This window comes from Coffea arabica, chromosome 5e (genome assembly GCF_036785885.1).
Source record: "Coffea arabica cultivar ET-39 chromosome 5e, Coffea Arabica ET-39 HiFi, whole genome shotgun sequence".
In the NCBI taxonomy this organism is placed as follows: Eukaryota; Viridiplantae; Streptophyta; class Magnoliopsida; order Gentianales; family Rubiaceae; genus Coffea; species Coffea arabica.
The window spans coordinates 54,120,314-54,147,842 of record NC_092318.1 but is presented as its reverse complement, the minus strand read 5'-3'; the positions used below and the strand labels follow the sequence as shown (position 1 = coordinate 54,147,842).

Sequence of the window (27,529 nt, the reverse complement as noted above, 5' to 3'; positions counted from 1 at the left end):
TATAGACAGAAGGCAATCTGGTTTTTGGGATTATAAACAAATATTTCTTTGTTTATGGGATTATAAAGTCGTGGATTTCAGGGATGATCAATCATTTTTGAAGTCCCAAAAAAAAAAAAAATACCACCCAGATTGCATATACGAAAAGGTGCAACGATGATAATGGACCTCTGCCTAGCTTGATAATATATTAAAATTTACTGGTAAGCGCTGTAAGGTTTCAGTTTGGCTTGGGGAACCTAAAACAAATGTTCATGTAGAATTGTTTCAAAATATCGACAATTTTAGCTATGATGATGATGATGATGATGATGATGATTATGCCATATCCATCCACTCACGCATCCATTGTCAGGAATTTTTTTTCACTACTGTTTCCTCATCAACCCACGGAGTGTATAAAATTAGTAAACACCGTCGGCGTCGTGCAGAGCGTGAGCAGGGAAGTGAGGTGGTCCGACTAAGAGAAGGCGGACGAAGATCCACGTGTCAGAGATTCTTACGATCTTCTTCCCTATCCCCCGTTCCTTCATTCCGTCCGGTTCCTCCCAAGCCAATAATCCAACCCTCTCTCTCTCTCTCTCTCTATTCCATTAATCCATTTCCTTCCTGATTTCCCCCCCTACTACTACTGTCGTACTGCCCGTCGCTCCCCAGCCGAGTCTCGCCTGCCCCCCACCTCCTTCTCTCAGTCACTGTTCAGTCTCCACTCATCATTCTTCTGCTGTCCCTCCAAAAAACGTCTCCCGTACCACCGCCAATAACCATTCTTTTTTCCTCTCATGCACCCAAAGGTTTGCGCGCCACTCGCGATCGTAGTTCCTCTCAACTCATCATGGTCAACTTGCTCCGAAAAGTCTGGGAATCCGTCTCTCAACGTTCGGCCTCCGCCTCCTCCTCCGCCAGCTCTACCAATCAACCCGATAGATTCGACCAAATGACGTACCTGCTGACCTCCTCAACCGGCGACTTCGACCCGATTCCCCTCGACATATTTATCCAAATCCTCAAATTCCTCGGCCCCAAAGAATCCGCCAAGCTCAGCTCTGTTTGTAGGTTCTGGAAATTCATCGTTGCCGATAATCGCCTCTGGATTTATTTCCTTCAGAATCAACAGGAGCCTTGGGATTCCATTTTCTTCGCTGAAACTCACCTGCGATCCGGTTATCCTCTTCAGTACGCTCCCCTCCTTCTTATTTCCAAGTTTCAATCTTTTTCTGTCTTTTCAATTCTCGCTGATACATCCCACCACTTCAGTATGTTTCCTGCTGTACTACTGATCATACCCTCCTCCTCCTCCTCTCCTTCATCACCCTCTCTCTCGTCCGCACCCCCCCCCACCCCAAAAAAAAAAGAACTGGGAATTGCTTTGAAGTTGCATATGCCCGAAAACTGTATAAAACTTCACTCCCAAGATCATCTTTACTGTTGTTGACTGATATCTGTAGCTGCATTTTGAAATGATTATAATTTACCTTTTTTTTTGGACAATTAAATTTACCATAGTAGTACATTTTCGTTTTCCTGGTAGTACATTTTGTTGTTTGAGATTCCTGATTGTTGCTTGTTGTTTACTTATTATCTAATCCTGAAACTATGAATTTGTTGGGCCCAGTATGTTATTAACTAAGCTAGACTCTGGAAAACTAATGACCCAAAAAAAAAAAAGACGATTATGGGACCTAATATTGGTGTTGGCATCTGATTGCAGAATGTTTCCGACTCAGATGCCTGACTTGTCATTCATGCATATATATGCTCAGCGAGCACAGGTTCCTGGTGCTATAATTATTGATGGTACGCATTGACACCTTAGCGTATTGATTTTCCTGGATTTTGGAACTTGAGCAAATCTTTAATACATTCTTTATATTTGTTAAGGACCAGTTTGTTTCTTGTGGCAATTAAATGATGCATTTCCTTTCATGTATATCTTTGGAAAATTGGCCCCATAGGATTACAAGTTTGAAACTTAATTCCTTATTTCGAAGGTCTAACTTTGCTTAGTTCTGATTGACTTTTACCATGTGTATATGAAGGTGGCTCTGGCTACTGCAAATTTGGATGGAGTAAATATGCTTCTCCTTCTGGGAGGTCTGCTACTTTTCTGGTGAGCTTTGTGCTTTAAGCTTAGTGTTACATTCATTAGCAGAACAGCTTTTGATTTTTGCAAAGCCACACAACCATTTATACACGTATTTTGACAGAACTAGAATCTTTGACTCCAATTTTTCTTCTGTCCGGAACTTTTGTCTTGTGCAGGAATTTGGTAATATTGAGTCCCCAATGTATTCTAGACTCAGACATTTCTTTTCTACAATTTATGGCAGGTTAGCATTGCTGGAATTCGTACTTCATATGGAGTACTTTGAAGATTTTTGGCTGTTTCTTTGTTTGAGTCTTTTGGTGTTTTGTATTATTGAGTTATGTAGCACTTGTCAGTATGCTGGGTTTTCTATTGAGAAGGTATGAGTATGTTGGTCCAAAAACTTTTCTTCCTTTGATTATCGAATGTGTTGAGGCATTTGCCACTGAAGAATTAGTATTAAAGTGGCATAACTTGGTTGTTGACGTTACCTGTCCAAACATTCCAAGTAACTTGTTTCAGAATGCATTTTGACTTCGTGCTTCTTTACTTTGTGTTTTTAAATTTAATTGGTGTTAGTTTAAAGATTATTGAGTATGTGCAGGATGCAGGTGAAAGCAAATACGCAGCCAATTGTTTTATCTCTTCCTATCTGCCATTCTGATGGTCAGCTTCTGAACATTTGGCTCTATTTCAGAAACCATTTTTTTTTATATATTTAAGAAGGTTTACACTTTATAAAGAATGTCCATACATGAATCAAGATTCAAATTTCTGGAATTCTCCAATGGTGGAATATTTCTTGTATCATGTAACAGTTTACAGTCTTGATCAATTCTATAGGCTTAACATTAGAGATTATTTGTTAAAGATTGTGCTAGAACCTTGTTGTTTACTGTGACCTATTTTATTTCAGATACCGAGTCTGATATAGCAGCTAGAAAGCAGCTTAAAGAAGCTATCTATACTGCATTATTTGACATGAATGTTCCTGCTGTTTGTGCGATCAATCAGGTAGTATAGCTATCCTTTTCTTCTGTTGTCCTGTGCAAAAATGAAAAAGAATTCAATTGCACTATGCATGGTTTACTTTCCAATTGTGTCTGCTCTTAGGAATATCTATCTGTCTCCCTCCCTCTCTTTCTCTCTAGTGCACATACTAACACATGGAAATTAGTGAAATTTAGGAAAGACTGAAGAGTTTTCCATATACTTTTACATGCTATAGTTAACTAACCTTATAAATTGTTGTGAACCTAAATGATGTTCATTGGGCTTTTATATTGATGACATGGATTTTTATGCTAAGTTGCTATGTTCAAGTCAATTAACTGTACTCACGGTTGAGCTATCTTTAACATTCTTTGATCTAGTTAAGGAATTCATAGTACCATGGCTCTATTTTCAATTTGGGCTCATTTGTAACATTCATAATCTGTATTATCTCTGACGGTACGGCTTTTCTGGGGATAGCTTTTTCATAAGTAGAGTATTTTCAAACAGAAAAGGAAGTTTCTGCCACTGGACTAATTTTATAGGCATGAACTAATAGACACATCAAAGAATTGAAGTGTGTGTCATCTCCCTCTTGCCAGACAATTCTAAGTCTTGATTTCATCTGAGATAATTGAATAGCAGTAATTCGTTTTAATTATGCTCTGGTTTATAGTAAATTCAAATGGTTATTTGCATGGGCAGAGTAGTTTATTGAGAATTAGTTATTTCTGTCTTTTTTTATTTCCTGATGGAGTATTCTGAATTAACTCTAGGCAGTTTTAGCATTATTTGCGGCAAGGCGAACCTCAGGAGTTGTTGTCAACATTGGTTTTAACCAAACATCCGTTGTTCCAAGTAAGCTAGTTTCTCAGCACCAGACTTGAGTTTCTAAATGTTCTGCGCTGAATCTTAACTGTATACACCTGACAAAAGAGTTTCTGTAATAAGATGAAAGTACAACTCCATGTCTCAGCTTTCAATGTGCACAAGGAGTTGGTTTTCCCTTATCTTTCTGTCCCTTTGGTTGTTGGACTTATTGTACATCCTCAAGCTGTCTTGTTGAGTGGACAGAAAGAACTCTTCTTTGGTTCTTTGTCCATCCTTTCTGCCCTTCTTATCTTGTGTGGTCATGCTTGTACGTGTGCGTGGAACTTCCCAGGTTTCTTATCACAATAACCTTGTCATCTGTCTTAACAGTTTTGCATGGGAGAGTAATGCACAGAGTGGGTGTTGAAGTAACCGGAATGGGGGCTTTAAAACTTACAGGATTCCTTAGGGAAAAGATGCAGCAGAAGAATCTACATTTTGATTCTCTGTATACTGTGCGTGCATTGAAAGAGGTACCAGCATTGCCCGCTCATGTCTTATTATTCGTTTCACTCTGGAGGTTGATGAAGAGATTGGGGTTGGCTAACCTGGCCTGCCCTTTTTCCTTTTTGGCCTTTTATCACAACAAATAGGTTTGACTTAAAAGTTCTAAAAATGTTATAAACACAAATAACGGGAATAATGGATAAAGGATCAGCTCCTAACTCATAGGTCCCTACCAGAACAGCATTGCTTGCTTTTGTACTAAAATGTGAACTTTCAATATCTCAATCCTTCGGTGGGCTCTCCTACTTACATCTTTCCAGCGAATGACATACCCGAAATCTCACTGAATATTCGAAGTTCTACCTTTTAAGTTTTCATTGGTATTTTGGGAGAACTTAGGGCATAGGTTGGGTTTTCAGTTATCAGTTGGTTGCTGATTCATGATTAAATGACAATATGTTGTCTTATACAAGTTTTTATCCCTAATTAGACATTTTTGTTGTCAAGACTTTTTCAGCACACCGGTCATTTATCATTTTGAATGTATTTGCAGAACTTATGCTATGTTGCTTTTGATTATGAAGCTGAACTTCGAAAAGACACAGAAGCATCTTTTCAAGTTGCAGCTGAAGGATGGTTTACACTTTCAAAGGAGCGCTTTCAAACAGGAGAAATTCTATTCCAGCCTCGTATTGCAGGAGTGTATGTCTGGTTCTCCTTATTGTTGTTACTTGTGGAAGTTTCTTAAGTAACAAAGTATTATTTCATTATGAGATCTTGCCAGCACAAGGCTGTTGCTTTTCTAATGAGATCCCATTAGAACATCCTGTAATTACTATAGTCTCAGGGATTGCCCTCGTGGATGTCTCTGAAAGTCTTTAGCTTGGGATTAAGTGTGCCTATAGGATGTTAGGTGATCATCAGGCTTTCATTTACCACTGAAAACTTTCTTTCTTCTCTTCGTTAAGTAAAATTAATCATTTGTAAACCAAAAAAGAAGAAAACAAACTGGTCTTATTGGACATAGGAGAAAAGATATTGACATTGACAATGCCATAATTATTTTCCCCTTCTGTACTACTTTCGTGTGAGAAGCCTCATTCAAGGATGATAAGGAAAATAGGGAAAGTAACATAGTATAATTTGACCTGGTAATTCTGAGAGAAACCCCGTCTCTTGTCCTTCGCTGTCTATTTTCTGCTTTCTTCTTCTTCTTCTTCAATTTTTTTTCCCCATTTACCCTATGTAGATTACACATTTATGATCTTGTAGGCGTACAATGAGTTTGCACCAGGCTGTGGCACTTTGCTTGGATCATTGCCAGGATTCAGAATTATCTGGAGATGATAACTGGTTCAAAACAGTCGTTCTGTCCGGAGGTTCAGCATGTTTGCCAGGATTAGCAGGTGAAAAGCAATTTTACTGAAGCATTTTGTTTGAACAGGCCTCTAAAGTATAATATGCAGGCAGAATTTAATTGTTGTATTCACTAGACCAAGAGAAAACGAGGGGATGAAAGTCTGAAGGGAAGTATTGGTCTTGTTTAAGTTGTTCCTCCTAACCCACCATTTCCTTTTCAGAAAGATTAGAGAAGGAACTTCTTCAATCTCTTCCTCATTCTACATCAAAAGGACTCAAAGTTATCCCTTCGCCTTATGGTGCAGATTCGGCATGGTATGGAGCAAGGCTCATTGGCAATGTAAGCTACTAGATCATGACATGAATTTAAGTGGATGAACATATTTGCACATTTCCATCAAACATTATTTCATACCGTATGCTTTAGATGAATATCCTCAATTTAGCAGAAACAAGGATATGAAAATTTGGTGCGCCAGGAGGGCTTCCCCCCTCATAGTGACTGGATTAATTTCTGTACTGTCATTGAGATATGTAGTTGATATGTCTTTAGATTAGGCAAATTCACACCGCTTCTGATCTAAGTTTTTGCTTTGTTACCATCTACAGTTGAGCACCTTTCCAGGTTCTTGTTGCGTGACAAAGAAACAATATCGCCAGAGGTCGAGGCGCAACCTCAGGTGGTGAATTTCAGACTCCAGCAGCAATTTAGGTTGGAATAAAAGACAAATTACAGTAGTACCACGGCATGTGTGATCAATCATACAGAAGTGGGTTGTCAGAAATGAGCAATTGCGATCATAGATCAGTCCAAGTGTGTCTGATACTAGAGAACTGGGTAGTCTAGATATTTTGCTATGACAAGCATTCTTGGAATATTTTTCATTTTTGTTTCACCAATGTATAAGCTTGCAATGTTGTATTGTACCCCTCTATTTCATACTAAAAACGCACAGTGAACATTCAAAGTAAGAATGATCATTGGAAAATAAAACAGAAATTGTGCAATTTTAAGTAATATTGTTGCCGTCTCCGAATAGTTCTCATATCACAATATGTGTGGATCAAATCATTGTTGAAAAAACACGCTTTTGTGAGGGGAAGTTGGAATCCTGCATTTTTTCCCCCATAATACAAATTGCAGGGGACAAGACCATTCATTGTAACATCCTTGAGGTCAATTTACATGGATAAGGATTCCCTATGTTACTGATTTCTCTGAGAAGCTGATCGGCAGCGCTTTACACCATGCTGGATCTTGAGGTCTAAGAGAGAAACTAAAGTTACAGATGCTAAAATCAAACCCGATTTTCAAGTTTAATCAAGAAGGGTACAAATGTAGCTTTTGGCTTTCTCAATTTCCTTACCGTAAAAAGGAGAAATCGATGTTTTGAGGTAATTTGAAGACACGGGAAACACACGATCTTCCTCTAAATCAGCTTGCTGCTTTCTCTAGTTCAGTCCTGTAAAAGCTCTACACATAACCCAATCACGAGACCAAAGCATTCTGCAATCCCGTTTCGATCTCCTGATTTGTTGTTTATTTGTTCGCTGTTTTTAGCCCCCTATCCTGGCTATCAACAAGTTCCATCCAACACCTTGAAGATATCAGCAGACTGAGAATGACAAATGTCCCCTACGACAAACTCGTGAACAATATCATCTACTTCAACAAAGCTTAAGCCATTTGCAATATCCAAGTTTTTGTCCCTCATAAAACCCCACAAGTTACTGGCCATTTCTTTCGCTCCCACTGTAGCAAAGAAGCCTCCAACTTGCTTATACCTGTCCGCGGTTGGCTCCAATTTGACTAGCTCTCTACATACACGTTCCCCTCTATCCTGGTCTTTATAGATTCTACAAGCATTTAGCAATGCACCCCATATAACCGAGTTAGGCTTTTCTGACATACAAGAAATGAGTTCTTCAGCATCTGCTAGCCTCCCGGCACGACCAAGTAGGTCAACCATGCAACCATAGTGTTCCATGGATGGTCTAATCCCATAAAAATGTGTCATTTCATTAAAGTAATGAAAGCCAGACTCGACGCATCCTCCATGAGAGCAAGCAGACAGCATTGCCACAAAGATAACTTCATTCGGGCTAATCCCATTTTCTATCATCTGATTAAATAGTTCAAAACATCTCCTAGCTTCACCATGAGCTGCGAATCCTGAGATGATAACTCCCCATGCAACAACATCTTTCTCAGGCATATTCTTGAATACTTCATAGCTAAGGTCTATGCAGCCACATTTGGCATACATGTCAACCATTGCAGTAGCAAGCCTAACCTGAACATTGACACCATTTTTCTCAATGTATGTGTGTATCCATCTTCCCTGATCCAAAGCTCCTAAATGAGCACAGGCAGATAATGCGCTAACAAGCGTTGCCTCGTTCAACTGAACTCGATTCGCCACCATTTCTTGAAAGGTAGATAGAGCTTCTGCATGCATATTACTCTTGCTATACCCAGTTATCATCGTGCTCCAAGTTGCAGTATCCCTCTTGCTCATTTTATCGAACAGTTCTCTGGCAATGCCAAATTGACCTTGGTTAAGGTGACCAGTGATCATGGCATTCATGACAAGAACACTTCCATCGGAAACTGAAGCAAGAAGTCTTTCTGCAGAGTCCATGTGACCGCAGTTTGAGTACATACTAATTAACGAGCTTAAGACATGGGTGGTTGGTTCCATGCCGGCCTTGATTATCTGGGCATGAACTTGTTTCCCTTCAGAAGTGGCTCTCATTCGGGAACATGATTTGAGCACAAAAGTGTATGTATAGGTATCAGGGTTGAGTCCATTTGACAACAAGTCTTGATACAACCGAAGGGATTGATTATCTAGGAAATGATGACCAAGCGTTAGGCCTCTAATCAAGCTGTTGTAGGCAAATGTATCAGGACAAGAAATTGACTCGAAAACTGACAGGGCATAGGAAAGGTGAGAGGTTGAAACGTAGGATTCAATGAGTCTTCCCGGATTCAGGGGATGATGAATCAGTCCTGAAACTATCAGTTGGGCATGCAGTTGTTTAACTTCCTGGGAAAAATGGCACATTTGAAGCAAGTATACGGCGGCGTTTGGGACTTTTGCAGACGAGAATTTTGTATTGCTCGGATCAAGTGCCCGTGGGCTTACAGTTACAGCTGCTGCAGCCATATCCAATAATGGTGCATTTGCACCAATCTGACTTTTCAGATAACAGCAGGAGCCTTATCCAAGCAATGCAAGGACTCCCACTCCTTAGTAAGTTGTTTTTGACAGGAAAAGGACAAATAAGAATACTTGTTAAGTGGACATATATTCTAAGACGAGAAAATAAGACTATCGACCTTTATTTAGGCTATATTCATGTCCAGTCTCTCGAGTGTATTCTTTTTTCTTTTTCTTTTTTGTCGACACGATAAAATTCCTATAATTTAAACTAGCCTATTCTAGAGGGGAAGGGGAGGGGACTCGATGTGAGTAGAAACTCCATCGAAACTGGTCAATGAAAACCGTCACATATTGTGACAAATTTTTGTGGGAGGCAAGATTCGAACCCTTGACCTCCCGTACCACCTCTCGAGTGTATTCATTGAAACTAAATTTGTTATTGGCCGACAACTGTGGATAACTCGGCCTACCCTAGCTAAATCCACCCCATTCATTCCCCTGATTCAAGGGACAATGAGTAAACCTCATCAGGATCCCATGTGCCCTCTCCAGTATAAATACCCTTCCACTACTACTTCTAAAAGAGGTACGCAATTTAACTCACACATTGAACTCCCGAACTACTTCCGACTTCAACATCAGAATGAGACCGGATGATAAAGCCTCAATAACCTTTGAGCAAATCCCAATTCAACAATAGCACACAAATGCGAGAGAGAAACAGCCTACTTGCCCTCACCATAACTAAAGTTTTTTAACAGGTTCCCCCCATATTTGCTTGTTTAAATTATAAATCTCATCCTGTTGCTATATGTAGCTTCTATTTCTCAGGGTGATAAACTAATACTGTAAACTAATGGCAATATATAGATATCAAAATTTTCTTTTTCTGCTGTACAGAATCAAATGCTACTGAAATAGTTCGATAAATTGCAAGATCACTCCTCAAAGAACATCCACAGACCTTCTTGGAACCGATGCTGTGGTTCATGAATGCTAAAGAAAAAGCTTCAAGGGAACTAACAAGAATCAGTTTACAGTAGGACACCCGTTTAATGGAAAACAAGCCAATACAAAAACTGTGTGTTGGGTACACTTCAATAAAGAATATGAACTCTATTTGGCATGGGAAAGTACAAGACGACAACTATTACCCTGGCAAAATAAACATTTGAACAAAATCAAGTAATACAACATCTGAACGAAAACAGAAAATTAGAAGACCTGCAACAACAACACTATAAAAGTCGTTCCAAGAATCAGTGCTTTGGCTGGTTTGCCTGTCATTTGACTGCCACTGGCATTAGCTGATAGCGACGGTGCTAGTGCAGGGCATTCAAGCCCCTCCTTGCCTTCACGGCACTCACTGGCGAAAAGACCAGGTGGATACTTCCCATTAAGGTTAATGTAGCTGAACATGGTTGTGGCACAGTCATTTGATAAATCATTCAGCTGCTCTGTAAAAGGACAGGCAAAATCCTTTAAAGCCTTACAGCAAAGGTTGGGTGGATATTGAGGACCTTTGCATTGACTAGTGATGATTGTGTAATTCTGAAACTCGAAGTTAACAGGGCAAGCTGCATTACACATGATGCAAGCTGTTAGCATAAAAGCACATGTTTCTTTGAAAAATGATACATTGAGCATCAAATTAAGGACTTTGAAATTGAAACTTATGCGCAACACATAATATGGCAGGGATATTAGCCCATGCAGTAATCACTAAAACAGCAAGCAGATTGAGAATCTGAAATTCCATGAAAGAACATCTCTTGTATTTAAATCTTACGTAGTTATTATATTATCCCTTTGTGGTTAACTTTAAATCAAAATTCATTCTCCAGCACCTAAAAGGAATCAGCTGAACATTTTCTAAAGATGCATTGAGAGATCTGTCTGCAAGAAAAGCCAAAATCCAAAACTACCAACCAATCAATTAGAAAGTTACCAACGCAAATAGTGAAATACCAGTTCAGCATGCGAGGAACAGCACCTGACTACTGACTTGAAAGCAAGACAATGAATGTCAAAATCCCTTGTTTGTCATGATCATAAATAACAAGAGATTGCATATGATGATTGAAATTTGAACCTAAAACGTCGAAGAATCTGAATTAGCATATTGTTTATTTGTGGTCATCAGCTCAACATAGAAGATAATCCTAATGATATGAAATGATATCAATGTGAAAAATGGTGGAAATGAATCAGCGACTAGTTCTTAAAATTTACTCTGAATCTACTCCCAACAATATGTTGTTTCATTTCTGCCAAAAACTTTTCAATTTAAAATCCAACATTTGAACAAATGGCAAAATTACCAGTAACATCAAACTAATAACACAAGGATAATACTTATTGGAACTCATATTGTACGCCAGGAGCTTTAAAGTAATTGTATTATTTGTAACTTTTAGAAAGGTAAAAACATTTACAGCACGATGGTCTACAAGACCAAGCCTAAGTATTTGCCTTAACAGTTAAAACAATGCCTAGAACTCAACTGCCTCGAGAAGGTTAAGATGAAAGCAACAGCCAGCCTTTATACTAAATCACACGAGATCAATGTCCCTCACTGCAGAATACACCCCTTCTTCCCCAACCAAGTATACAAAATCCTACACAAAAGACCTGCTGGGAGTTTCAAGTCTCAATTTAACACTTGAAAAGTCTTGGCTCGACTAGCTACTTTGAAGGCATCTCGATTTTTTTGATGAACAGATCAGAAGAAGCAACATTTGAACTTTCCCTTCATATATAAGATAAACAAAGCTGAAAAGCAAGTTAATATCTGCTCAAACATCCTTCAACTTTGATAGAACATGAAAGAATGGAAAGGGGAGATCACCTGTCTTTGCCTGGAGGAGGTTTCTCCCTTGTGCAATATGATGCCCAAAAATGCCTTCTATTGCAATAAATAAATAAATCAATCAATCAAACAATGAAGAAAGAAAAAGGAGATAATGCAAAGCAAGAAACTGAAATCAAAGCAGACAAGAATCTCCATGACTAGTCAATATAAACAAAATTTAAGCATAAATTACATGGATTTGCACACACCTGAAAGGAAAGTGGAAGCTGAGTTGCTAGCTGATAGGCTGAGAAAAAACACCAAAATCGCACAAAATTGATAACGGTGAATCCTGACCATTATTGATTGTGCTCAGAGCAAGAATTTGTTGATCTAGGGGGGCCAAATAGCTGCTACTATAAACAAGTAAAGTTCACTGATCACTTTCACCCAAAATCCCGCCTCTAATTCCTCACAGATCTCCTTACTTTCTACTTGTAAGCAAGCGGGATGATATTGTTAGCGAGTACTAATAAACAGTACCCAACAAATCAATTGTCTGCATAAATTTTCCAGGAACAAAAATTTATCTTTAGCGAATCAAACTAAAATATAGACATTGATGCTGCTTGGTTGATATCCGAAGTAAGTTTTTGAGGTTTGGATAGAAAGAAAAGAGATTTATGTTTGTTTAATATTAAATGAAGTTTACTGTTGATGATCAAAAAGGAAATAGGAAATGAGACGGAGATGAGAGAGAGACAACATGGTCTGCGCTTCAGCCAGACCAAACTAAGCCAAAGACAGCTTTCATCTCAAAACCGCGTCTTCTCATTCTCCGGTCCATCTTCTTTCCTTCTCTCTTTCTTTCATTTTCAGGTTTTCTTTTTTTTCTTACCATTAATATTGCTGTTGCTCCCTTTAATTTATTTCTGTTTTGGTAACTGTTCTAGAAAAGTACTTAATTGTGTAATTAATGCTATCATCCTCTTTTTTTTCCTAGTAATTGATTATAAAATGTACTCTAGTGACAATTGTATGTGTCTATTTTTTTTCTTTGTATAATAACATGGTCAATACGTCAACAAAAAAGAATAAACATAGGTAAACATGTTAGGATTTTGATTGGATTCCTTTTTTATCCAAATTTATATTCATTAAATTTAGTTAAATTCAAACCCAAACACAAACTCTTGTGGGTTTGAAGAAGTAAATCCAAACTCGAACTCTCATGGATTTGGTCATTTTATGGGTATTCATATGGATATTCTTTTAAACATAGAGTGAAGAACTAACTAAAGTAAAAAATATTATAAAAATATACAGAGTTCAAAATAACATAAATATCATCTAATTTTTTTTAAATAATAAAATTATTATTTAAGAAATTGAACGCAATATTATGAACTCAAAGAAAGGCCTATTATCAGCTATTTCCATTTATTTTCAAAGTTTCATCTGCATCTACATCAAAATTTTCATTTGTTTACTTTTACTGTTTTCTCATCTTCCTAAAAAGTTTGTACGAATTATAATAATAACTAGGATTAGTTTGAAAAAAAAACATAGAATATTAGATTATTTTATAAATTTATAAATTTACTCATACATATATAATTTATATATGGGTTTGAATAGAAACTGATTTGGATCTAAATTTTAATATGGATCATAAAAAATCAAACCTTATCCAGACCCATAATTCTCTTACAGGTTTAGGTTTGGATAGAATTTGAATTTGAGAAATTAAATTCAAATCCAATACAAGTATATTGGGTTTAGATTGGATTTGAGTAAGATCCAATCTATTAATGTGTCTAAACTTGAGCCAATCCTTTAACAAAACTAGAAAGAAGCGTGTCAATGGAAGATTTTTTTTTTTCTCTGGAGGGTGTCAAATCCTATCCAAATATATTGAGTTTAAATTGGATTTGAGTAAGATCCGACCTATTAATATATCTAAACACGAGTCAACCTTTAACAGAAGTAGAAAGACGGGTGTGAATGGAAGATTTTTTTTTTTTATTTTTTTTTTTTGGAGGGTGTCAATAGAAGGAGGTTGGACTTACGTTACTAATTACAAAAAGTGAAGGTCCTTTTTTATCTTTTGTTTTTTGGTATTTTGGGGTGGGGAGGGAGCGTTAAAGGCAAGGTCAGATATTGCCTTCTGTAAATGATGCATCGAGTAAATCATGTTTATTTTAATTTGGCTAAATAGTTATAAGTACCATCGAGTAAATTATGCTTGCTTTAATTTGGCCAAATAGTTCCGTTTATTTGCTTTCCATAGATTGATTTTGATAGTCTAAGTGGTGAAAGCTTAAATCAGGAACAACAAGAATTGCGACACTCTTCATTTAAGGATGATAAAACCGAGGTAGAGAAGCTTCTAAGTTGGCCAACAAATATTTGAGAAGCAAATGGATGGTCAAAGTTGTAAGTTTGTACTAAAATAGACTCTATTAATGTAAACAAGAATTCCCTAGAGGTCAAGCAATACCAATATTATTGATTTGAAATCGAAGAAAGGCAAAAAAAAAAAAAAAAGGATTAAAATCTAGAGAAGCGCCGGAAACGGGTAAACAGTCAAGTCAGACTACCAATATTTTGGAATAAGCCGGCGGTTATGCACGTCTCACCAATTTAATGAGATTTTTCCCTCATCTATCTGATTAATTAAACAAAACATAGCATGATGCCTTGCCAAACCCCAACAATCGTAAATGAATAAGAAAAATACTTTTAACTAGCAAGGAGGATTAGCCAAACGGGTCGACGCTAATTTTACTGTGCTCACCCACACGGATTCATTGCTGACCAATTCCTCCTATTAGTTCATTACAGGGACAGGGCCTCGTCTACTTTATTGTTTGATAATGGCAAATGGCAATTAGTTTGTCAACCTATACGGTACCTTCTATTTATCTCGCATTCTTTTCAGAGGACATCTGATGCACGACGGCAACTAGCATTGACGTGTGTCACCGTATCATGGACGCCACTCATTCCCTCATTTTATCCCTTTTTTTATTGGATCAATTCACAAAATCTATTATATTTCTACGCTCATTTTTACTCTAACCGATTCTAAAGAACCCAATAAGACGAAACCACCGTCAGATCAAACAAATACATCACACACGCGTATGAATTTGAAGGATTCATATATCAATAAAAAAATAATAAATTTGAATCCTATACCTCCATAGCACGGGGGATTGTTGGTGACCAAGAGTTCAAGGAGCCGTTGGTTTATATGCTCTATTGTAATCGCCTCCAGAGAAAGTAGTACTTGTATCACGTTGGACTTCGGCCGTTGTAACTCGTTTAGTGGGCCACAGAAAGGAGATACAAGGAAAGTGGGCAGCAAATTTGGTGAAGACTCGGACTAGACAACAGCCACTCATGCTTTCATGATTTGTGCTGTAAGCCCATCCCACCTCGGAAATGTTTTAATTAGGTTACTTCCTCAAGCTGAATCCCACGAGACACGGAGAAGGGTTTACCTCAATATAGTCGTCTGTCGCCCACTAATAAAGGGACCCAGTAACAAAGTCAAGGCACGAAGTAAAGCTCATATTTCAGAAATTGGAAAGTAGCTCTTCTAGCAAAGGACACATTTTGTAACACGGCCCACCACCATCCATCGACGACAGCAGCAATGAGCTTTTTCAGGGGGAACTGGCAGCAAGAGAAAGTGTCCGGGGATATTCCACAGGCGTAACATAAAAATAAAAGCGTCCCTGTCGAAACATATAACTACATGAATTTTCCTTTTCTAAACATGAATTTTTGTGTTGGTTTTACTCGCCTACACAAAGCCACCAGCATGGCGGACGATTTTCCACTGAGTGCTTTAAATCTACTAACAATAACAGGTAGGCCTTAGAAGCAATCCCAGGAGACCAAGAGAGCTCATCAAACTCGTGCTATCAGACTGCAATGGAGAAGCAACTAATGTCACTTTCAGCCACCTTGCTTCTGTTATCTAAAAGTCTTTACCTCATTACATCTCAGGAATTTACATGACGACTCCTATACTACTTTTGTTTCAGCAAGAGACAAGCCCAAGCTAACCCCCATGTAGAACTTCTTGCACAGTGAAATGTGTGTGGTGAACATCTAGACCTTCAAGCACTGCGAGAGAACTTGAGGCAAAGGAGCAAAAAGAAGGGGAATATCAGACAAGTCAGTCACTTGCACTTCATTCAACTGTTGCTGTGTCTATTAACTCTACCATGTCAACCTTTGCACATTTCAACAGAAAAATTTTCGTTGCTGCAAGAAACAAAATGGAACAAAGAAAAGCATTACTGTTACACGTCCATAATGATGACTAATGTAAAAAACCAACAGAACCAGAAACTGGAAAAAACAAAAATTCAAAAAAGCGGCAGCTTGTAACTAGATCTAATTCATCTTTAGAATATCATCCTAAGTGGTAACTAGCTTGTAACCATTGTCACTTTCTATTTCCCGCTTCATCAAAAAAGACGCCCCCAAAATAAAACTAAAACATTGAAAGACTATTTGCTTCATGACCCATTCTGAAGCAAAGGGAAAGGATACTATCCTTGACTTTCAATGTCAAAATAATTGGATGGGAATCGTTAACAGCTTTTATTATGATAAAGATTCTTGAATGAAATACTAAAAAAAAAATATTTATTGTTACAGCTTACTCGGAATTTGGACTCCCTTATACTCTCCAATAACTCAGTGATCTCAAGTTGCTTCACCACAGTAGCATGTAGTACCTGTAAAATGCACACTGATCAATCAGGTGTCCTTATACTTGCACATTCAAATTTCGGAACAGCCATAACAATGCTTACCCTCTTTGTTTTCTCAAGGTCCATCTCGACACACTTTATCCTGTCCATAGACTGCTGAAGCATTCGCTCCTTCTCCATTGGAATTTCATGACGCTTGTTATTCAATTCTTCCAATAATTTTTCTAGTCTCTGAAGACGCTGTACACATGGAAGGACCTGATATCCTTCACCTATAGCTCGAGCACTTGCAGATGAATGGTTCTCTGGTTGTTCTTCCAGTGCATTAGATGGATAGATGTTAGTCTGCCTCCTCGAATGGTCAAAAGGTACATTGCGGATAGCCTCAAAAAGTTTGAATATGATTTGTATGATTGTCCTTGACATAAACCGCAGACTTCTCTTCACAACCTTTTCCTGAATGGTTTCGAACCAATGGATTACCAGAGTACCTGGGATGCCAAGACACAAAAAATGAAATGAGGAGACAATTAACATTTTTGCATGAATTCCAATTCAGAGGGAAAAGGAAGAGAAATGATATAGCAAGATTTTCATTTCATGGTTATTTATTGGCTTTCAGTTACAGACAATGAAGCGCAATCCAGTCGGAGCAACTATGTCTTGTCAACTTTTAGTACTAAAATTATTCACAATCCTAAGTTCCTGGATTTTGCAATGTCTTTAACTGTCGATAACTTTTATACTTAGCATAGTTGATAACTTGAGGCAATGCAAAAGTTCACCAGAAATTTCAGCTTTTAGACAGAAGCCTTGGTGATATTGATGTAACATTCTTTTATTATGAGCTCTTCTGAGTTATAACAAGTGCAAGCAGTCTGTCTATCAGAGTAGCCACTGAAAGTCAAAAAGTAAGTGTGCAACCTTCTAAAATAGCTCTTCTTCCTGCATTGTAGATTGCAGGAGACTGATATTGAGAATTGTCTATTTCTTGCTCATTGCCACCATGTGTATCAACTTCACTGAAAAGATCATCACAACTATAGTAGACGGGCGATTCAGATGTCCTGGCCTGTGAAAGTCTCCAATAGATAAGTCACAGAGATTGATAAACAAATCTAGGCATGTCCATGCACAAAAAGAGAGTCAATCACGGAGGGAAGAGGAGGATGCATTGGAGTTATGTTTTTGTGTCTTGTCAGTCTAGTAAAAACTTGAAAACATAGCATTAACATCTTTGATAACCAGTAATTTACTGAAACAAAATAATCACCTCTTCATGAAGCGGAGCCAATCGCGGAAATGTGAAGCTACTTTTTCTAGTTGGAGAACAAGAATCATCTACATCCAATCCTGATTCAACTACTGATGTATAACTACTTCTTCCCTGTTTACATAATGACATCACATCATGCAGCAAGAAAAGTAATTATTAGAGCACCATGTGAGACATTTTCAAATCTGAATTACCTTCAAAGGGAACGTCTGTGTATACAAGTCAACTTTCTGGTCGTCACCGGATACTCTAGTAATCTGCCTCACAAACTTTGTTTCCACATTATATACAAGCTGCAATTTTGAATCAATAAATGTGATGTAGCACAAACTCCCAAAAAATAAAACATAATCAGGTTTTGCTTTAAAGCATCATATGAAACATAAATCAAAGTACTTGCACAACATAGTCAAATAAATACAGGGTACACTGGGTAAGCATGTACCTACCTTCATTATATCAGGATCATTCCAAGGACCCATATTAGGTCGGAGGCATCCTCCTTCAACTGGACAACAGCATGAGCCACCCAAAAAATCAGGCAATTGACTGGAAAAACATAAAAAAAAAAAGTCAGGATGCTATAATTGAAATTCTCGCAAACAGGACGATATAAAGATAGAAGTAAACCTTGAGTCAATGGCTTCAAGTAGTTTTCCCAAAGACTTAGGCTCCAGAACCTGCAAATTTGGACAATGTGATTTTATCAAATCTGAGCCATAGTACGGTAGAGAGAGAGAGAGAGAGAAGAACATAGCCTTGCCTGAATTTTTGCAATAGTTTTAGCATCAAGAAACTTCTGTGCAGCAGGCCAGAGCACCTTCTTAAAACCAGGGCCAGCATTAACAATGAACATCCGATGGAGTGTCTGCAACAATTACAGGGAAAAACCAAAGCCACATTCACCAATGATTGTATCTGACAGAGTAATTATTTATTTCCATAAACTGAATTTGACAGGAACTAGTTAATACCTCAGGATAGTAATTGTTGTCAATTTTTGTCATGGATGCCAAAAGATTAGCAGCTGTCCTTGAAAAATTTTTAGCTCCCTGTGTTCAAAAGTTCCCTGCTGTTAATTACAACAGTATCTGATGCAACTGTAAAAAATGGTCTTTAAAAGGAACTGGAAACATGTACAAGTTAGTCAACAATTTGTAAATTTCTGTCAAAAGCACAGTACACTGATACCCTGTTAAAATATTAGTTGCTTCAATGCTGAAAAGCTTTTTCAGCGCATATACCACAAACAAGTTAGCACCAATCAAAGGAAAAATGTTATTGTCCACTAAGGTATTTCTGAAGACACAAATCACGAACTACTGCCCCCATGGCAACCAATTTTTCAAAATGACAAACGTACCAGGCCTTGGACATCTAGAATTGTGGTGGTTGAACAGATCCGCCTCTTTGCTGCAATGGAACAGGCAGGAAACTTCTCGTATATGGCCTTCTCAAATTCCTGGACATGATATTTCAAGTAGCGATCAATTGTGGTGATGCGCATTAGTTTAGCAGGGTGTGCTTGTCCAAGCCTTTCAATGTAAACTGGCCTCCCTTCCCTGTCAACTCCATGATATCCTTGAGGGTAATACTGTAGAACTTCTTCTAGCTCTTCAAATTCAAAGTCCTAGGTATTCATAACAACAGTCATTAAGATATAGATAGCAAAAAAATTACTATTGATAAAGCACAAGTCCCAGTTTAGAAATTATCAAGAGGTACACCTACTTAGATGCAAAAGACTGAGATGCCGAAAGATTACAAGACAAAAATGTCAAACTCACCAATAGTTATTAAGATATAGATGGCACAAAAATTGCTATTGAGAAAGCACAATTCCCAGTTTAGAAATTATCAAGAGGTACACCTACCCAGATGCAAATGACCAAGATGCCAAACGAATACAACATAAAAGTGTCAAACTCACCCAGCTGGCAGCAGTACAAAAATTGGTTGGGAAATAGAAAAACTAGTATCAAGGCAAAAATGCACTCTTCTTTGCGACTATGGCCAGGAAAATCAAATTTCTAAAGTTGGCATACTTTTATGGAACCAACGAAGGTATGAACCTATTACCTCCAAAATGGTGTCTGTTCCATACTCTTTCCTCCATTTGAGCATTTCCTCCCACATCTGGATGGTCTTTTCAGTGTTAAAGTCTCTCGCTTTCAAGAATCTACAGAAAAATCCCAACAACTTCAGATTTACCCATCTTTCATTTCATGATTAGGAAAAAGCGAATTAAACTCCACATCATATCCCTTAATCTGCGTCACCAACCCACCCCCAAGAGAATTTTAACTCTATCCACTTGTAAAGCTCAATGAAAATGTTGTTTATCATACTTTGTTGGTGGAAAAAAATATATAACAGGGAAAAAAGCTGTTTATCCATATGGAGAGATTGCCAACGAAATAAATGGATTTCTCTGCATGATGTCACTTGTTATGTTTGACTCTAGCCAACTCACCTCAACAATGTATAGTAGTCATCATGCTGTGCTGGCAACATATCTCTGTCAAGGAGCTTTTGACGCAATTCACAGACAGCAGCCTCTTCTTTTGCATCTCGAACATCCTCAATGGAAACTGAGGGAACCCTGCAATCAACCTTCCTTTTTCCTCTCTTCTTGAGAGAATGAGTAAACTTGTTTGAGGCATTTATTGCCTTCTTCTTTAAAGTTCCTATCTTAAATCGTCTTCTTTCATCTTCAGAGTTTTCAAAATCTGATCTCCTTTCTCGTGTTTCATCGTAAGTCTCCATTCCTTCTAGGCCTAGCACATCATTTTGATCAGAAGCAGACTTAAAAAAAGAGTTCAAACACGAATCTTCAGAGGGACTGTTCATTAAGTATTTAAACTAAAATAGTACCTGACATTTTTGCCGGGGGCAGAAGGCAGAAACGAGAAGGAAACGAGATTAAAGCCTAAGGGATCGGAGCACCAACAGCATTTCTCTAGCAAAAATGGAAAAGCTCGCGTCTTTCTATCAAAGTAAAAAATTAAAATGGGTTAGATTCTACTCTGCAATCATCAAATTATCGAACTGCAACAGCATAGGAACTCCGGAAATGAAAAGAAGCCGCCTGCATATAATAATGTTTGGCTTTTGTAACAGAGATTGAATTTTAAAAAAAAAAAAATTTTGGAATCTGATCAAATACTTCCTTTAAGACTGGCAGTGTTGTTTGACCGACATTTGACATAATTTGTGCGCATTCCTATGAAGCAAAACCCCCCTCCAAATCTGACACATTCCTTGTATATTTGTGTATCAACTAAAGGAAAGGAAAAAGTCATGGTAAAAAAGGACGAAATTCACGTCCATCTTTCTTCTACATTAATCCAAACAACCTCAGCCTACAGACAATTCAAACAGCAGCACAACGCCTCTCATATTGTAAAGATTATGCAACTGATGGAAATAAAACAGATCTGAAATCCTTGCGAGAGTTCAAGGACTGCATTGTTAAAGAATGATCAATGGCTCAGAGATGCAAATTTGAACTAATAGTTTTAAAAGCCTATCATCCCAAAATGACTAGTAACAATCTTACTCCAGCAATCCAATTGAGCTAAAAAGAGAATGCAATGAAAGAATAGATCAAGGCGGCCATTTAACCTCCGCAAAATCCAGCTCAAGATCGTTAGAGAAAAAGGACAAAAGGCTTTAAACTCTATCAAAAATCTAAACTTGGACACGATAGCTCTTTACATCGACTCAATTACAACCCTAAACCAATCAGAAAAATTCGAACATTTCAACAATGCCAGAAAAGCATCCCTCAGATCTCACCTCAAAATTCAGAATCCATATCCAAAGCCACAATTTGTAGAAGAACAAATAAAACTTCCCAATAATCGTACATCATTATAAATTAAAAAATATATTTTGTATGAGAATATATATTGATAATTGCATCCCGCATTAATTAACGAAAACTTTTTCCAGGGGAACCAAACGAAAAAAAAAAAAAAAGAGTCACGGAAGAGAGGAGGTTACCGAGGACCCTATAAACAGCGAGCTGGATCGCAATCCGAAAATCACAATAATAGGTTTCGGTGTCCAAGAATACAATTCTGAGGGGGGAAAGAGTAGAGAAATATTGACAGATTTTTTTTGTGGGAGAAGATTCTTCTGTCAAAAATCTACAGATACGTATGTGTAAAAAGCGCGGTGGCTTGCATCTATAGCTTCTTTTGCATATAGATATTAGATAAAACTATATATAAATGTGCGCCTATATATATATATATGTATATATACATACAAATATATAGTGCATATATATATGAATGTATGGATAGGTGCTATGTAAAATTTTCAAGGTTAGGGGGGTGTTTGGGGGTGCTGGTCTCTCTCCTCTTTGCTTCTGTGAAACGCACAAACCAGATTAATGTTGTTGTTAATAATAACTTGTTAATATAAGAAGAAAGACTGAAGCTTCCAGCAGCGCCTCTCTCTCTCTCTCTCACACACACACGCGCACACACGCACTCTTCTTGGTTCTTCCTTTGCTTATTTGTCACAACGTGACGATTCTATTTTACATTTCTTCTGTTACCATCCACTTTCGTGTCGCCTCTTTTTCTCTTCTTTTCACCTTCCTACTACTGTTCTTTCTTACGAATTGATAAATGCTTCTAGTTCTATATTTTTTTTTTACCTGTAATGACGCCAGGAGGAGGGATGCTCCCGGTGTTTTTATGGTAACAATTATTTATTACTGGTAATTTTTTCAAGTGGTGTTACTGTTACAGCACAAAATTGTCATTCAGAGTGAGTTTTACAGCACAAAAGATTACAGCTCTGACAAAATTTTTCTTGATTATCTCTAAACAGTTATTCTCGGGTGAGTTTTACATCAAATGATCCGCAGAATAAAATCGTCTGCTGTAATCTTCTTGTTTCAAAATTAGACGTCTGTGTGGGTTAGGAAAAATCAATTAAATTTAAATCTAAAGCACTCACTTAGGGTTTGGAAGAAATAGTTTTGAAATCCTAATTCCTCACTTAGGGTTGGATCGTTTTTACCTCACATGTATTAGCGTAGGTTAAAAAGTGTTGAGTGGGATTGAAGAACAAGTCATTAACAAAGCAATAGATGCTTGCTTTAGTTAAAAAAGTAGACGCCTCCATTACAATCTGATCAGATTCCGACTCTTTTTTTTTTTTTTTTTGGTTTCGTGACAAAGGGACAAAAGAGGGGTAGCGACCGGCTAGGCTTGTGACTTGTGAGCAGTGTTCGTCTCTTCTTTTTTTTTTATGGGAAAAAAAAACTTTGCTTTGGATTTGAGAGATTTCTTTTTTTAAAAAGAAAAAAGACAAAATGGGGGAAACAGTTGTTTTCTGTTGAGCTAGTCCACAGTTTACCGTGACCGTGAGGAGAGAGAGAGAGAGGGAAACGAGAATCTGTATATTGTTGCATGTTATGTGTTACCACGCCACGTTGCCTGTATTTTGACTGATGAGAGAGGAGAAGGAGTCCTCTCCTCTGGGTACTTTTACAGTTGGTATAGGATAGGCGTAGGGTGGTTAAAAACGGCGTGGACTAGGTTAATGATAATCTTGTTTCCTAAATAATAATAATAATAATTTAATTGATATTCCTTGGAAGACGCAAACAACTTTGCTTTATTTATTAATTTTTGTTTTGATAAACGTGTGACTTTAGTTTCGGTTGCTGCGGAGATTTTTATTTTTGTAACTCCATTTATATTAAGCTGCAGTTTGGAATTGCGGGAAAAATTGTCTAAAAAACGAAGCAACTCAGAAGAGTTGGCAGGGTAACGGTCTTTTCTCTTACTCGTGCATTTATTAAACCAGGCCCTTTGACAAGTGAGTTTTTTTTGTATTTATTGCAACAATCAATTTAGGTAACTATTTTTCTAAAATATTCTTATATTAATTAAAGTACAACTTTATGAGAACTTGAATTGATGGGAAAAACAGAATCAACTCTCGTTAAATAAGGTAGGTTTATAGTAACAACAACTTACATTGAATAAGGGTATTTTAGAAAAATTAAAAGACAACTACATTCTTCAATTGGAAAGTGGACAACAATTTAGAACAGACGAAAAAGGAAAACAGGACTATCAAAGTGGGACGGAGGGAGTATGATTTAGGTTCGTCTGTAGTATATTAAGCTGCGGAGATAAAAGTGTAGGTTGGTTAGTATAGTATGATTTAGGTATACTGACGAACAACTAATTAACACTGTTAGAAAAAAGAGTAAATCTTATATATACTATTACGATTATGTATCCAATAATAAAAATATATACACTATCAACGTATAAAAGATTAATTCTTAAAAAAATTACATAGAGAAAGGGATTGCTAGCTAGGACATAAGTTTCAGAGTATCAATATCTTGGAATTTTCTAGCATGACAAAATGTAAAAAAAAATTCCCTTGTGTTTTAAAGTTCGAAATATTCTTATTCTCATGTGGGAACAAAAGGAAACATTCATGGAAAACTCAGTTAATGATCTCATTGTGTAAACGAATTTAATGGATATTAAGACACATAATGTCCATTAATTTATATGCTTACATTTTAAGTGAAGATTGACGACAAAAATGCTGCTATCTATTTTTGTTTGGAGGCTCCAAACTTTAAGTAGAGGCTTGATAGTCAAACCAAGAGTTTTATTTATGACCACTTAGCTAATATCTTTACTATGTATATACATTAGAGTTTTGAGGACAATTCCATTTTTTAGTACTAAAACAATTCATTGCTTTATATTCTTCTAGCAGAAAGAAGAATTCTAAAAAGGGTTAATCACATTTTATCCCATTAAAGAATACCCCATTTCTCAGTTTACCCCCTAACCTTTAATTTTGTTCACTTAACCCCCTTTAGGACAAAATTGCCCTTGCATTATTTTGACTTTTCATTTACCTTATTTACCTTATTTTCCTTTCTTTTATTTCTTTTTCTCTTTCTTCTTTATTTAATTCTTCCTCTTTCCCACAAAAATCTTCACCTTAATGATTGAAATTAAAAAAGAGGAATTGTAGAGATCTATCTTTTCCTTAAATGATTAAAAAAAATTCAAATCACTTTCCTAAAATACAATTTTTTTTAGCCTTTCAATTCTTTTAATTTTGGGTTTTCCTCTTTCCTTTCTAGTTTCTCATTTTATTTCCAAGAAAATATCTTAAGATGAAATTGTGACCTGATTAATAATTATCAATTGAAATTTGTGACACGTGGCATCATACAAAAAATCAAAATTAGTTTTTGATGTCTTTTAAACCTTCGCCCAAAAATATGCGATTACAAACTCAAAACAAAATTTTTTGTGGAAATCGAATTTTCTATTGGGAAGGATGATAGAGAGAAGAAAGAGGAAAAGAAATAAAAGAAAGGAAAACAATTTCATCTTATGATATTTTCTTGAGAATAAAATGAGAAACTAGAAAGGAAAGAGGAAAACCCAAAATTGAAAGAATTGAAAGGCTAAAAAAATTGTATTTTAGAAAAGTGGTTTGAATATTTTTTTGATCATTTAAGAAGAAGATAGATCTCTGTAATTCCTCTTTTTTAATTTCAATCATTAAGGTGAAGATTTTTGTGGGAAAGAGGAAGAATTAAATAAAGAAGAAAGAGAAAAAGAAATAAAAGAAAGGAAAACAAGGTAAATGAAAAGTCAAAATAATGCAAGGGCAATTTTGTCCTAAAAGGGGTTAAGTGAGCAAAATTAAAGGTTAGGGGGTAAACTGAGAAATGGGGTATTCTTTAAGGGGATAAAATGTGATTAACCCTTCTAAAAACTCTCCTTTAGCCACCGGAGGTTAAACTAAATTTGAGCTTATTCACAAGAAAGAATTAATGGATCCTCTTGTGGTCGCTTTCACACAATCTGATAATTACTTCGTGTCACCCCTGTATGAAACTTTCAGTCAACACACAATTCCAGATTTTGTCCTACATTTATGTCTTGGGGTAACGCCTGAAGCATCACTAAGTTCCTAAGGGCAGGAGAAGAAGCAAAAAATACTCAGGTTAATTGCTATTTGTACCCTTAAACTATCACTGATTTCTCATTCGTGCCATAAACTATTAATTGTAGCAATTTTATGCGCTCTAAACTATCATTTTATAGGACAGTACTCAAACTCGTTAAGAATAGAAAGTTTCAATGGTAGTTTTTGAACAAAAATATTCTCGTACCCTTAAATATAAAGTAAACGAGTATTTCAATAAACAGGTGTAAATTGGGATGCAAAAAAACTTTTCATTAATAGATACTCACAAAAATTCATTGGTTTTTTAGCTGATACGCACAATGTGCCACAGATTTTTTTTTTTAAAAAAAAAAATATATATACAAGGTACTAATTACTGTGCTACGATGGATAGCTTAAGGGGCCAAGTGCAAACTGGTGATAATATAAAAGCGTGCATTACAATTAACCCTAAATAGTTGAGAAGAAAAGGAATTAACGTGGGCAGAGTGAGCCAGTACCATTTTATTATTCTTATTATTTTTAAAAAAAAGTAATATTTTACTCCAGTTCAATATGGTGTCGTCAGTTAGATATTATTGATATCTGCAAGGTTTGAAGGGAAAATGTGGCTAATGTTGATTAAAGTTGTCTGCAGTCTGCAGGCATATAATAATATATGAAGGTTTGAACATTGAACATTTGGTTTACGTAGCTTGCTAGATTGGTGTCAAGCCGAATGCGTAAAAGTGTCCATGAATAATGCTGCCGACTGCCGCAGCTGCTCAGATCACCGCCTGTTCAGTCTTTTCATTTTCTTTTTTCTCACGGCAGTTTCTTGGATACATATGATGGTCTCTCCCGTAGTTCAAATCAAACATGATGGATGATCATGACACAACACAAATGCTCAGATAGCGGCACAAGTCACCAAACCAAACCGATTTAGAACAAAAAAAAAGGGGGGCTGAGCTTTGATTCCCGCATTCATAATCAATCAAAGGAAGATTCGATACAAGTCTTTTTACGCATGCAACAGGCGTTCAGAACAACGCTTTCTTCTGTATAGATAGATTAAAGTTACCAGCAAAGATTTTCGTGTATATATAACAATTGGAAAGGAGCACTGTAGATCAAGACAAGAATCCCATTTCTGCATTCAAGAGCCTTTTTTTCGTTTGAGACATTTCCATGTGCCGATCTACGTTACGTTGTTGATTGTTGAGCCCATATCATATAAAATTCTGCACGAATATGTGTTTGTGCAGCTTGAAAACACTACTCTGTTCTATTCGCGCCAGTCCTGAAGAAATAGACTTGCACGTTGCAACAAGAAGGTATATATATGCGATAGTAGGTAGCACTAGTATATGAATGTCCCCGTTCCACGAGTACAACACGGATTTTTATTTTTATTTTTATTTTTCCCAAGTACAACATACGTAGATTTAAATAAATAAATCTTGCAGGAGAAACGTCCTAAGAAAGATATGCAAGAAATCGATGATGGACGTAAAAAGTTGAAATCCAACTACACCTTCTTGTACCAGTGGGTCCGCAGATTCTATGTTTTGTTTGTGCTCTTAACTCTTACCTACCCTCTCATTCATCGCTCAAATCATTGGTATAATCCAACCACGCATGCATGGACGACGGTTAATACTAACATCAGGGCAGCATCAATGCTTTTATTTTAATTCCATCATCAGGAGAATTAATTGCCTTATGGCCGAAATCTGCTTCTTGCCTACACTGCAGAATTTTACCCTTTTTTTTTTTTTTGGGTGAAGTAAAGATATAGCGTACCATTTTAAATAAACAATCACCATGATCATGCAAACAAAA

General features: G+C 36.9%; 4 protein-coding genes across 6 annotated transcripts; 1 reads left to right on the top strand and 3 right to left on the bottom strand.

Moving 5' to 3' along the window:
* Positions 1-230: 230 nt before the first annotated feature.
* Positions 231-6,773, top strand: LOC113687793 (actin-related protein 8). Its single transcript, XM_027205315.2, has 12 exons — positions 231-1,176; positions 1,712-1,797; positions 2,040-2,110; positions 2,263-2,330; positions 2,691-2,752; positions 3,003-3,100; positions 3,856-3,937; positions 4,280-4,422; positions 4,950-5,098; positions 5,669-5,802; positions 5,977-6,095; positions 6,365-6,773. The coding sequence occupies exons 1-12, from the start codon at positions 836-838 to the stop codon at positions 6,440-6,442; spliced, it is 1,431 nt and encodes a 476-aa protein (XP_027061116.1). The 5' UTR covers positions 231-835; the 3' UTR covers positions 6,443-6,773.
* Positions 6,764-9,050, bottom strand: LOC113687792 (pentatricopeptide repeat-containing protein At5g66520-like). Its single transcript, XM_027205314.2, has 2 exons — positions 7,123-9,050; positions 6,764-7,020 (listed from the first exon to the last, which is right to left on the bottom strand). Exon 1 carries the CDS (start codon positions 8,923-8,925, stop codon positions 7,333-7,335), a length of 1,593 nt encoding a protein of 530 aa, XP_027061115.2. The 5' UTR covers positions 8,926-9,050; the 3' UTR covers positions 6,764-7,020; positions 7,123-7,332.
* An 817-nt stretch (positions 9,051-9,867) lies between these two features.
* Positions 9,868-12,604, bottom strand: LOC113688255 (GPI-anchored protein LLG1). Of its 2 annotated transcripts, none has more exons than XM_027206025.2 (3): positions 11,983-12,604; positions 11,771-11,827; positions 9,868-10,499 (listed from the first exon to the last, which is right to left on the bottom strand). In XM_027206025.2, the coding sequence occupies exons 1-3, from the start codon at positions 12,071-12,073 to the stop codon at positions 10,138-10,140; spliced, it is 510 nt and encodes a 169-aa protein (XP_027061826.1). In that variant the 5' UTR covers positions 12,074-12,604; the 3' UTR covers positions 9,868-10,137. The 2 variants fall into 2 exon arrangements, with proteins under 2 accessions (XP_027061826.1, XP_027061827.1); XM_027206026.2 differs by having other exon boundaries at positions 11,771-11,824.
* A 2,853-nt stretch (positions 12,605-15,457) lies between these two features.
* On the bottom strand, positions 15,458-22,120 carry LOC113687998 (phosphatidylinositol/phosphatidylcholine transfer protein SFH13). 2 transcript variants are annotated; one of them, XM_027205575.2, is made up of 15 exons: positions 21,728-22,120; positions 20,597-20,710; positions 20,196-20,499; positions 19,802-19,901; positions 19,086-19,352; positions 18,697-18,774; positions 18,486-18,590; positions 18,353-18,402; positions 18,172-18,271; positions 17,917-18,015; positions 17,720-17,833; positions 17,371-17,518; positions 16,549-16,937; positions 16,396-16,470; positions 15,458-15,991 (listed from the first exon to the last, which is right to left on the bottom strand). In XM_027205575.2, the coding sequence occupies exons 2-15, from the start codon at positions 20,601-20,603 to the stop codon at positions 15,971-15,973; spliced, it is 1,857 nt and encodes a 618-aa protein (XP_027061376.1). In that variant the 5' UTR covers positions 20,604-20,710; positions 21,728-22,120; the 3' UTR covers positions 15,458-15,970. The 2 variants fall into 2 exon arrangements, with proteins under 2 accessions (XP_027061376.1, XP_071905509.1); XM_072049408.1 differs by lacking the exon at positions 21,728-22,120 and adding an exon at positions 21,521-21,622.
* Between the last annotated feature and the right edge of the window lie 5,409 nt (positions 22,121-27,529).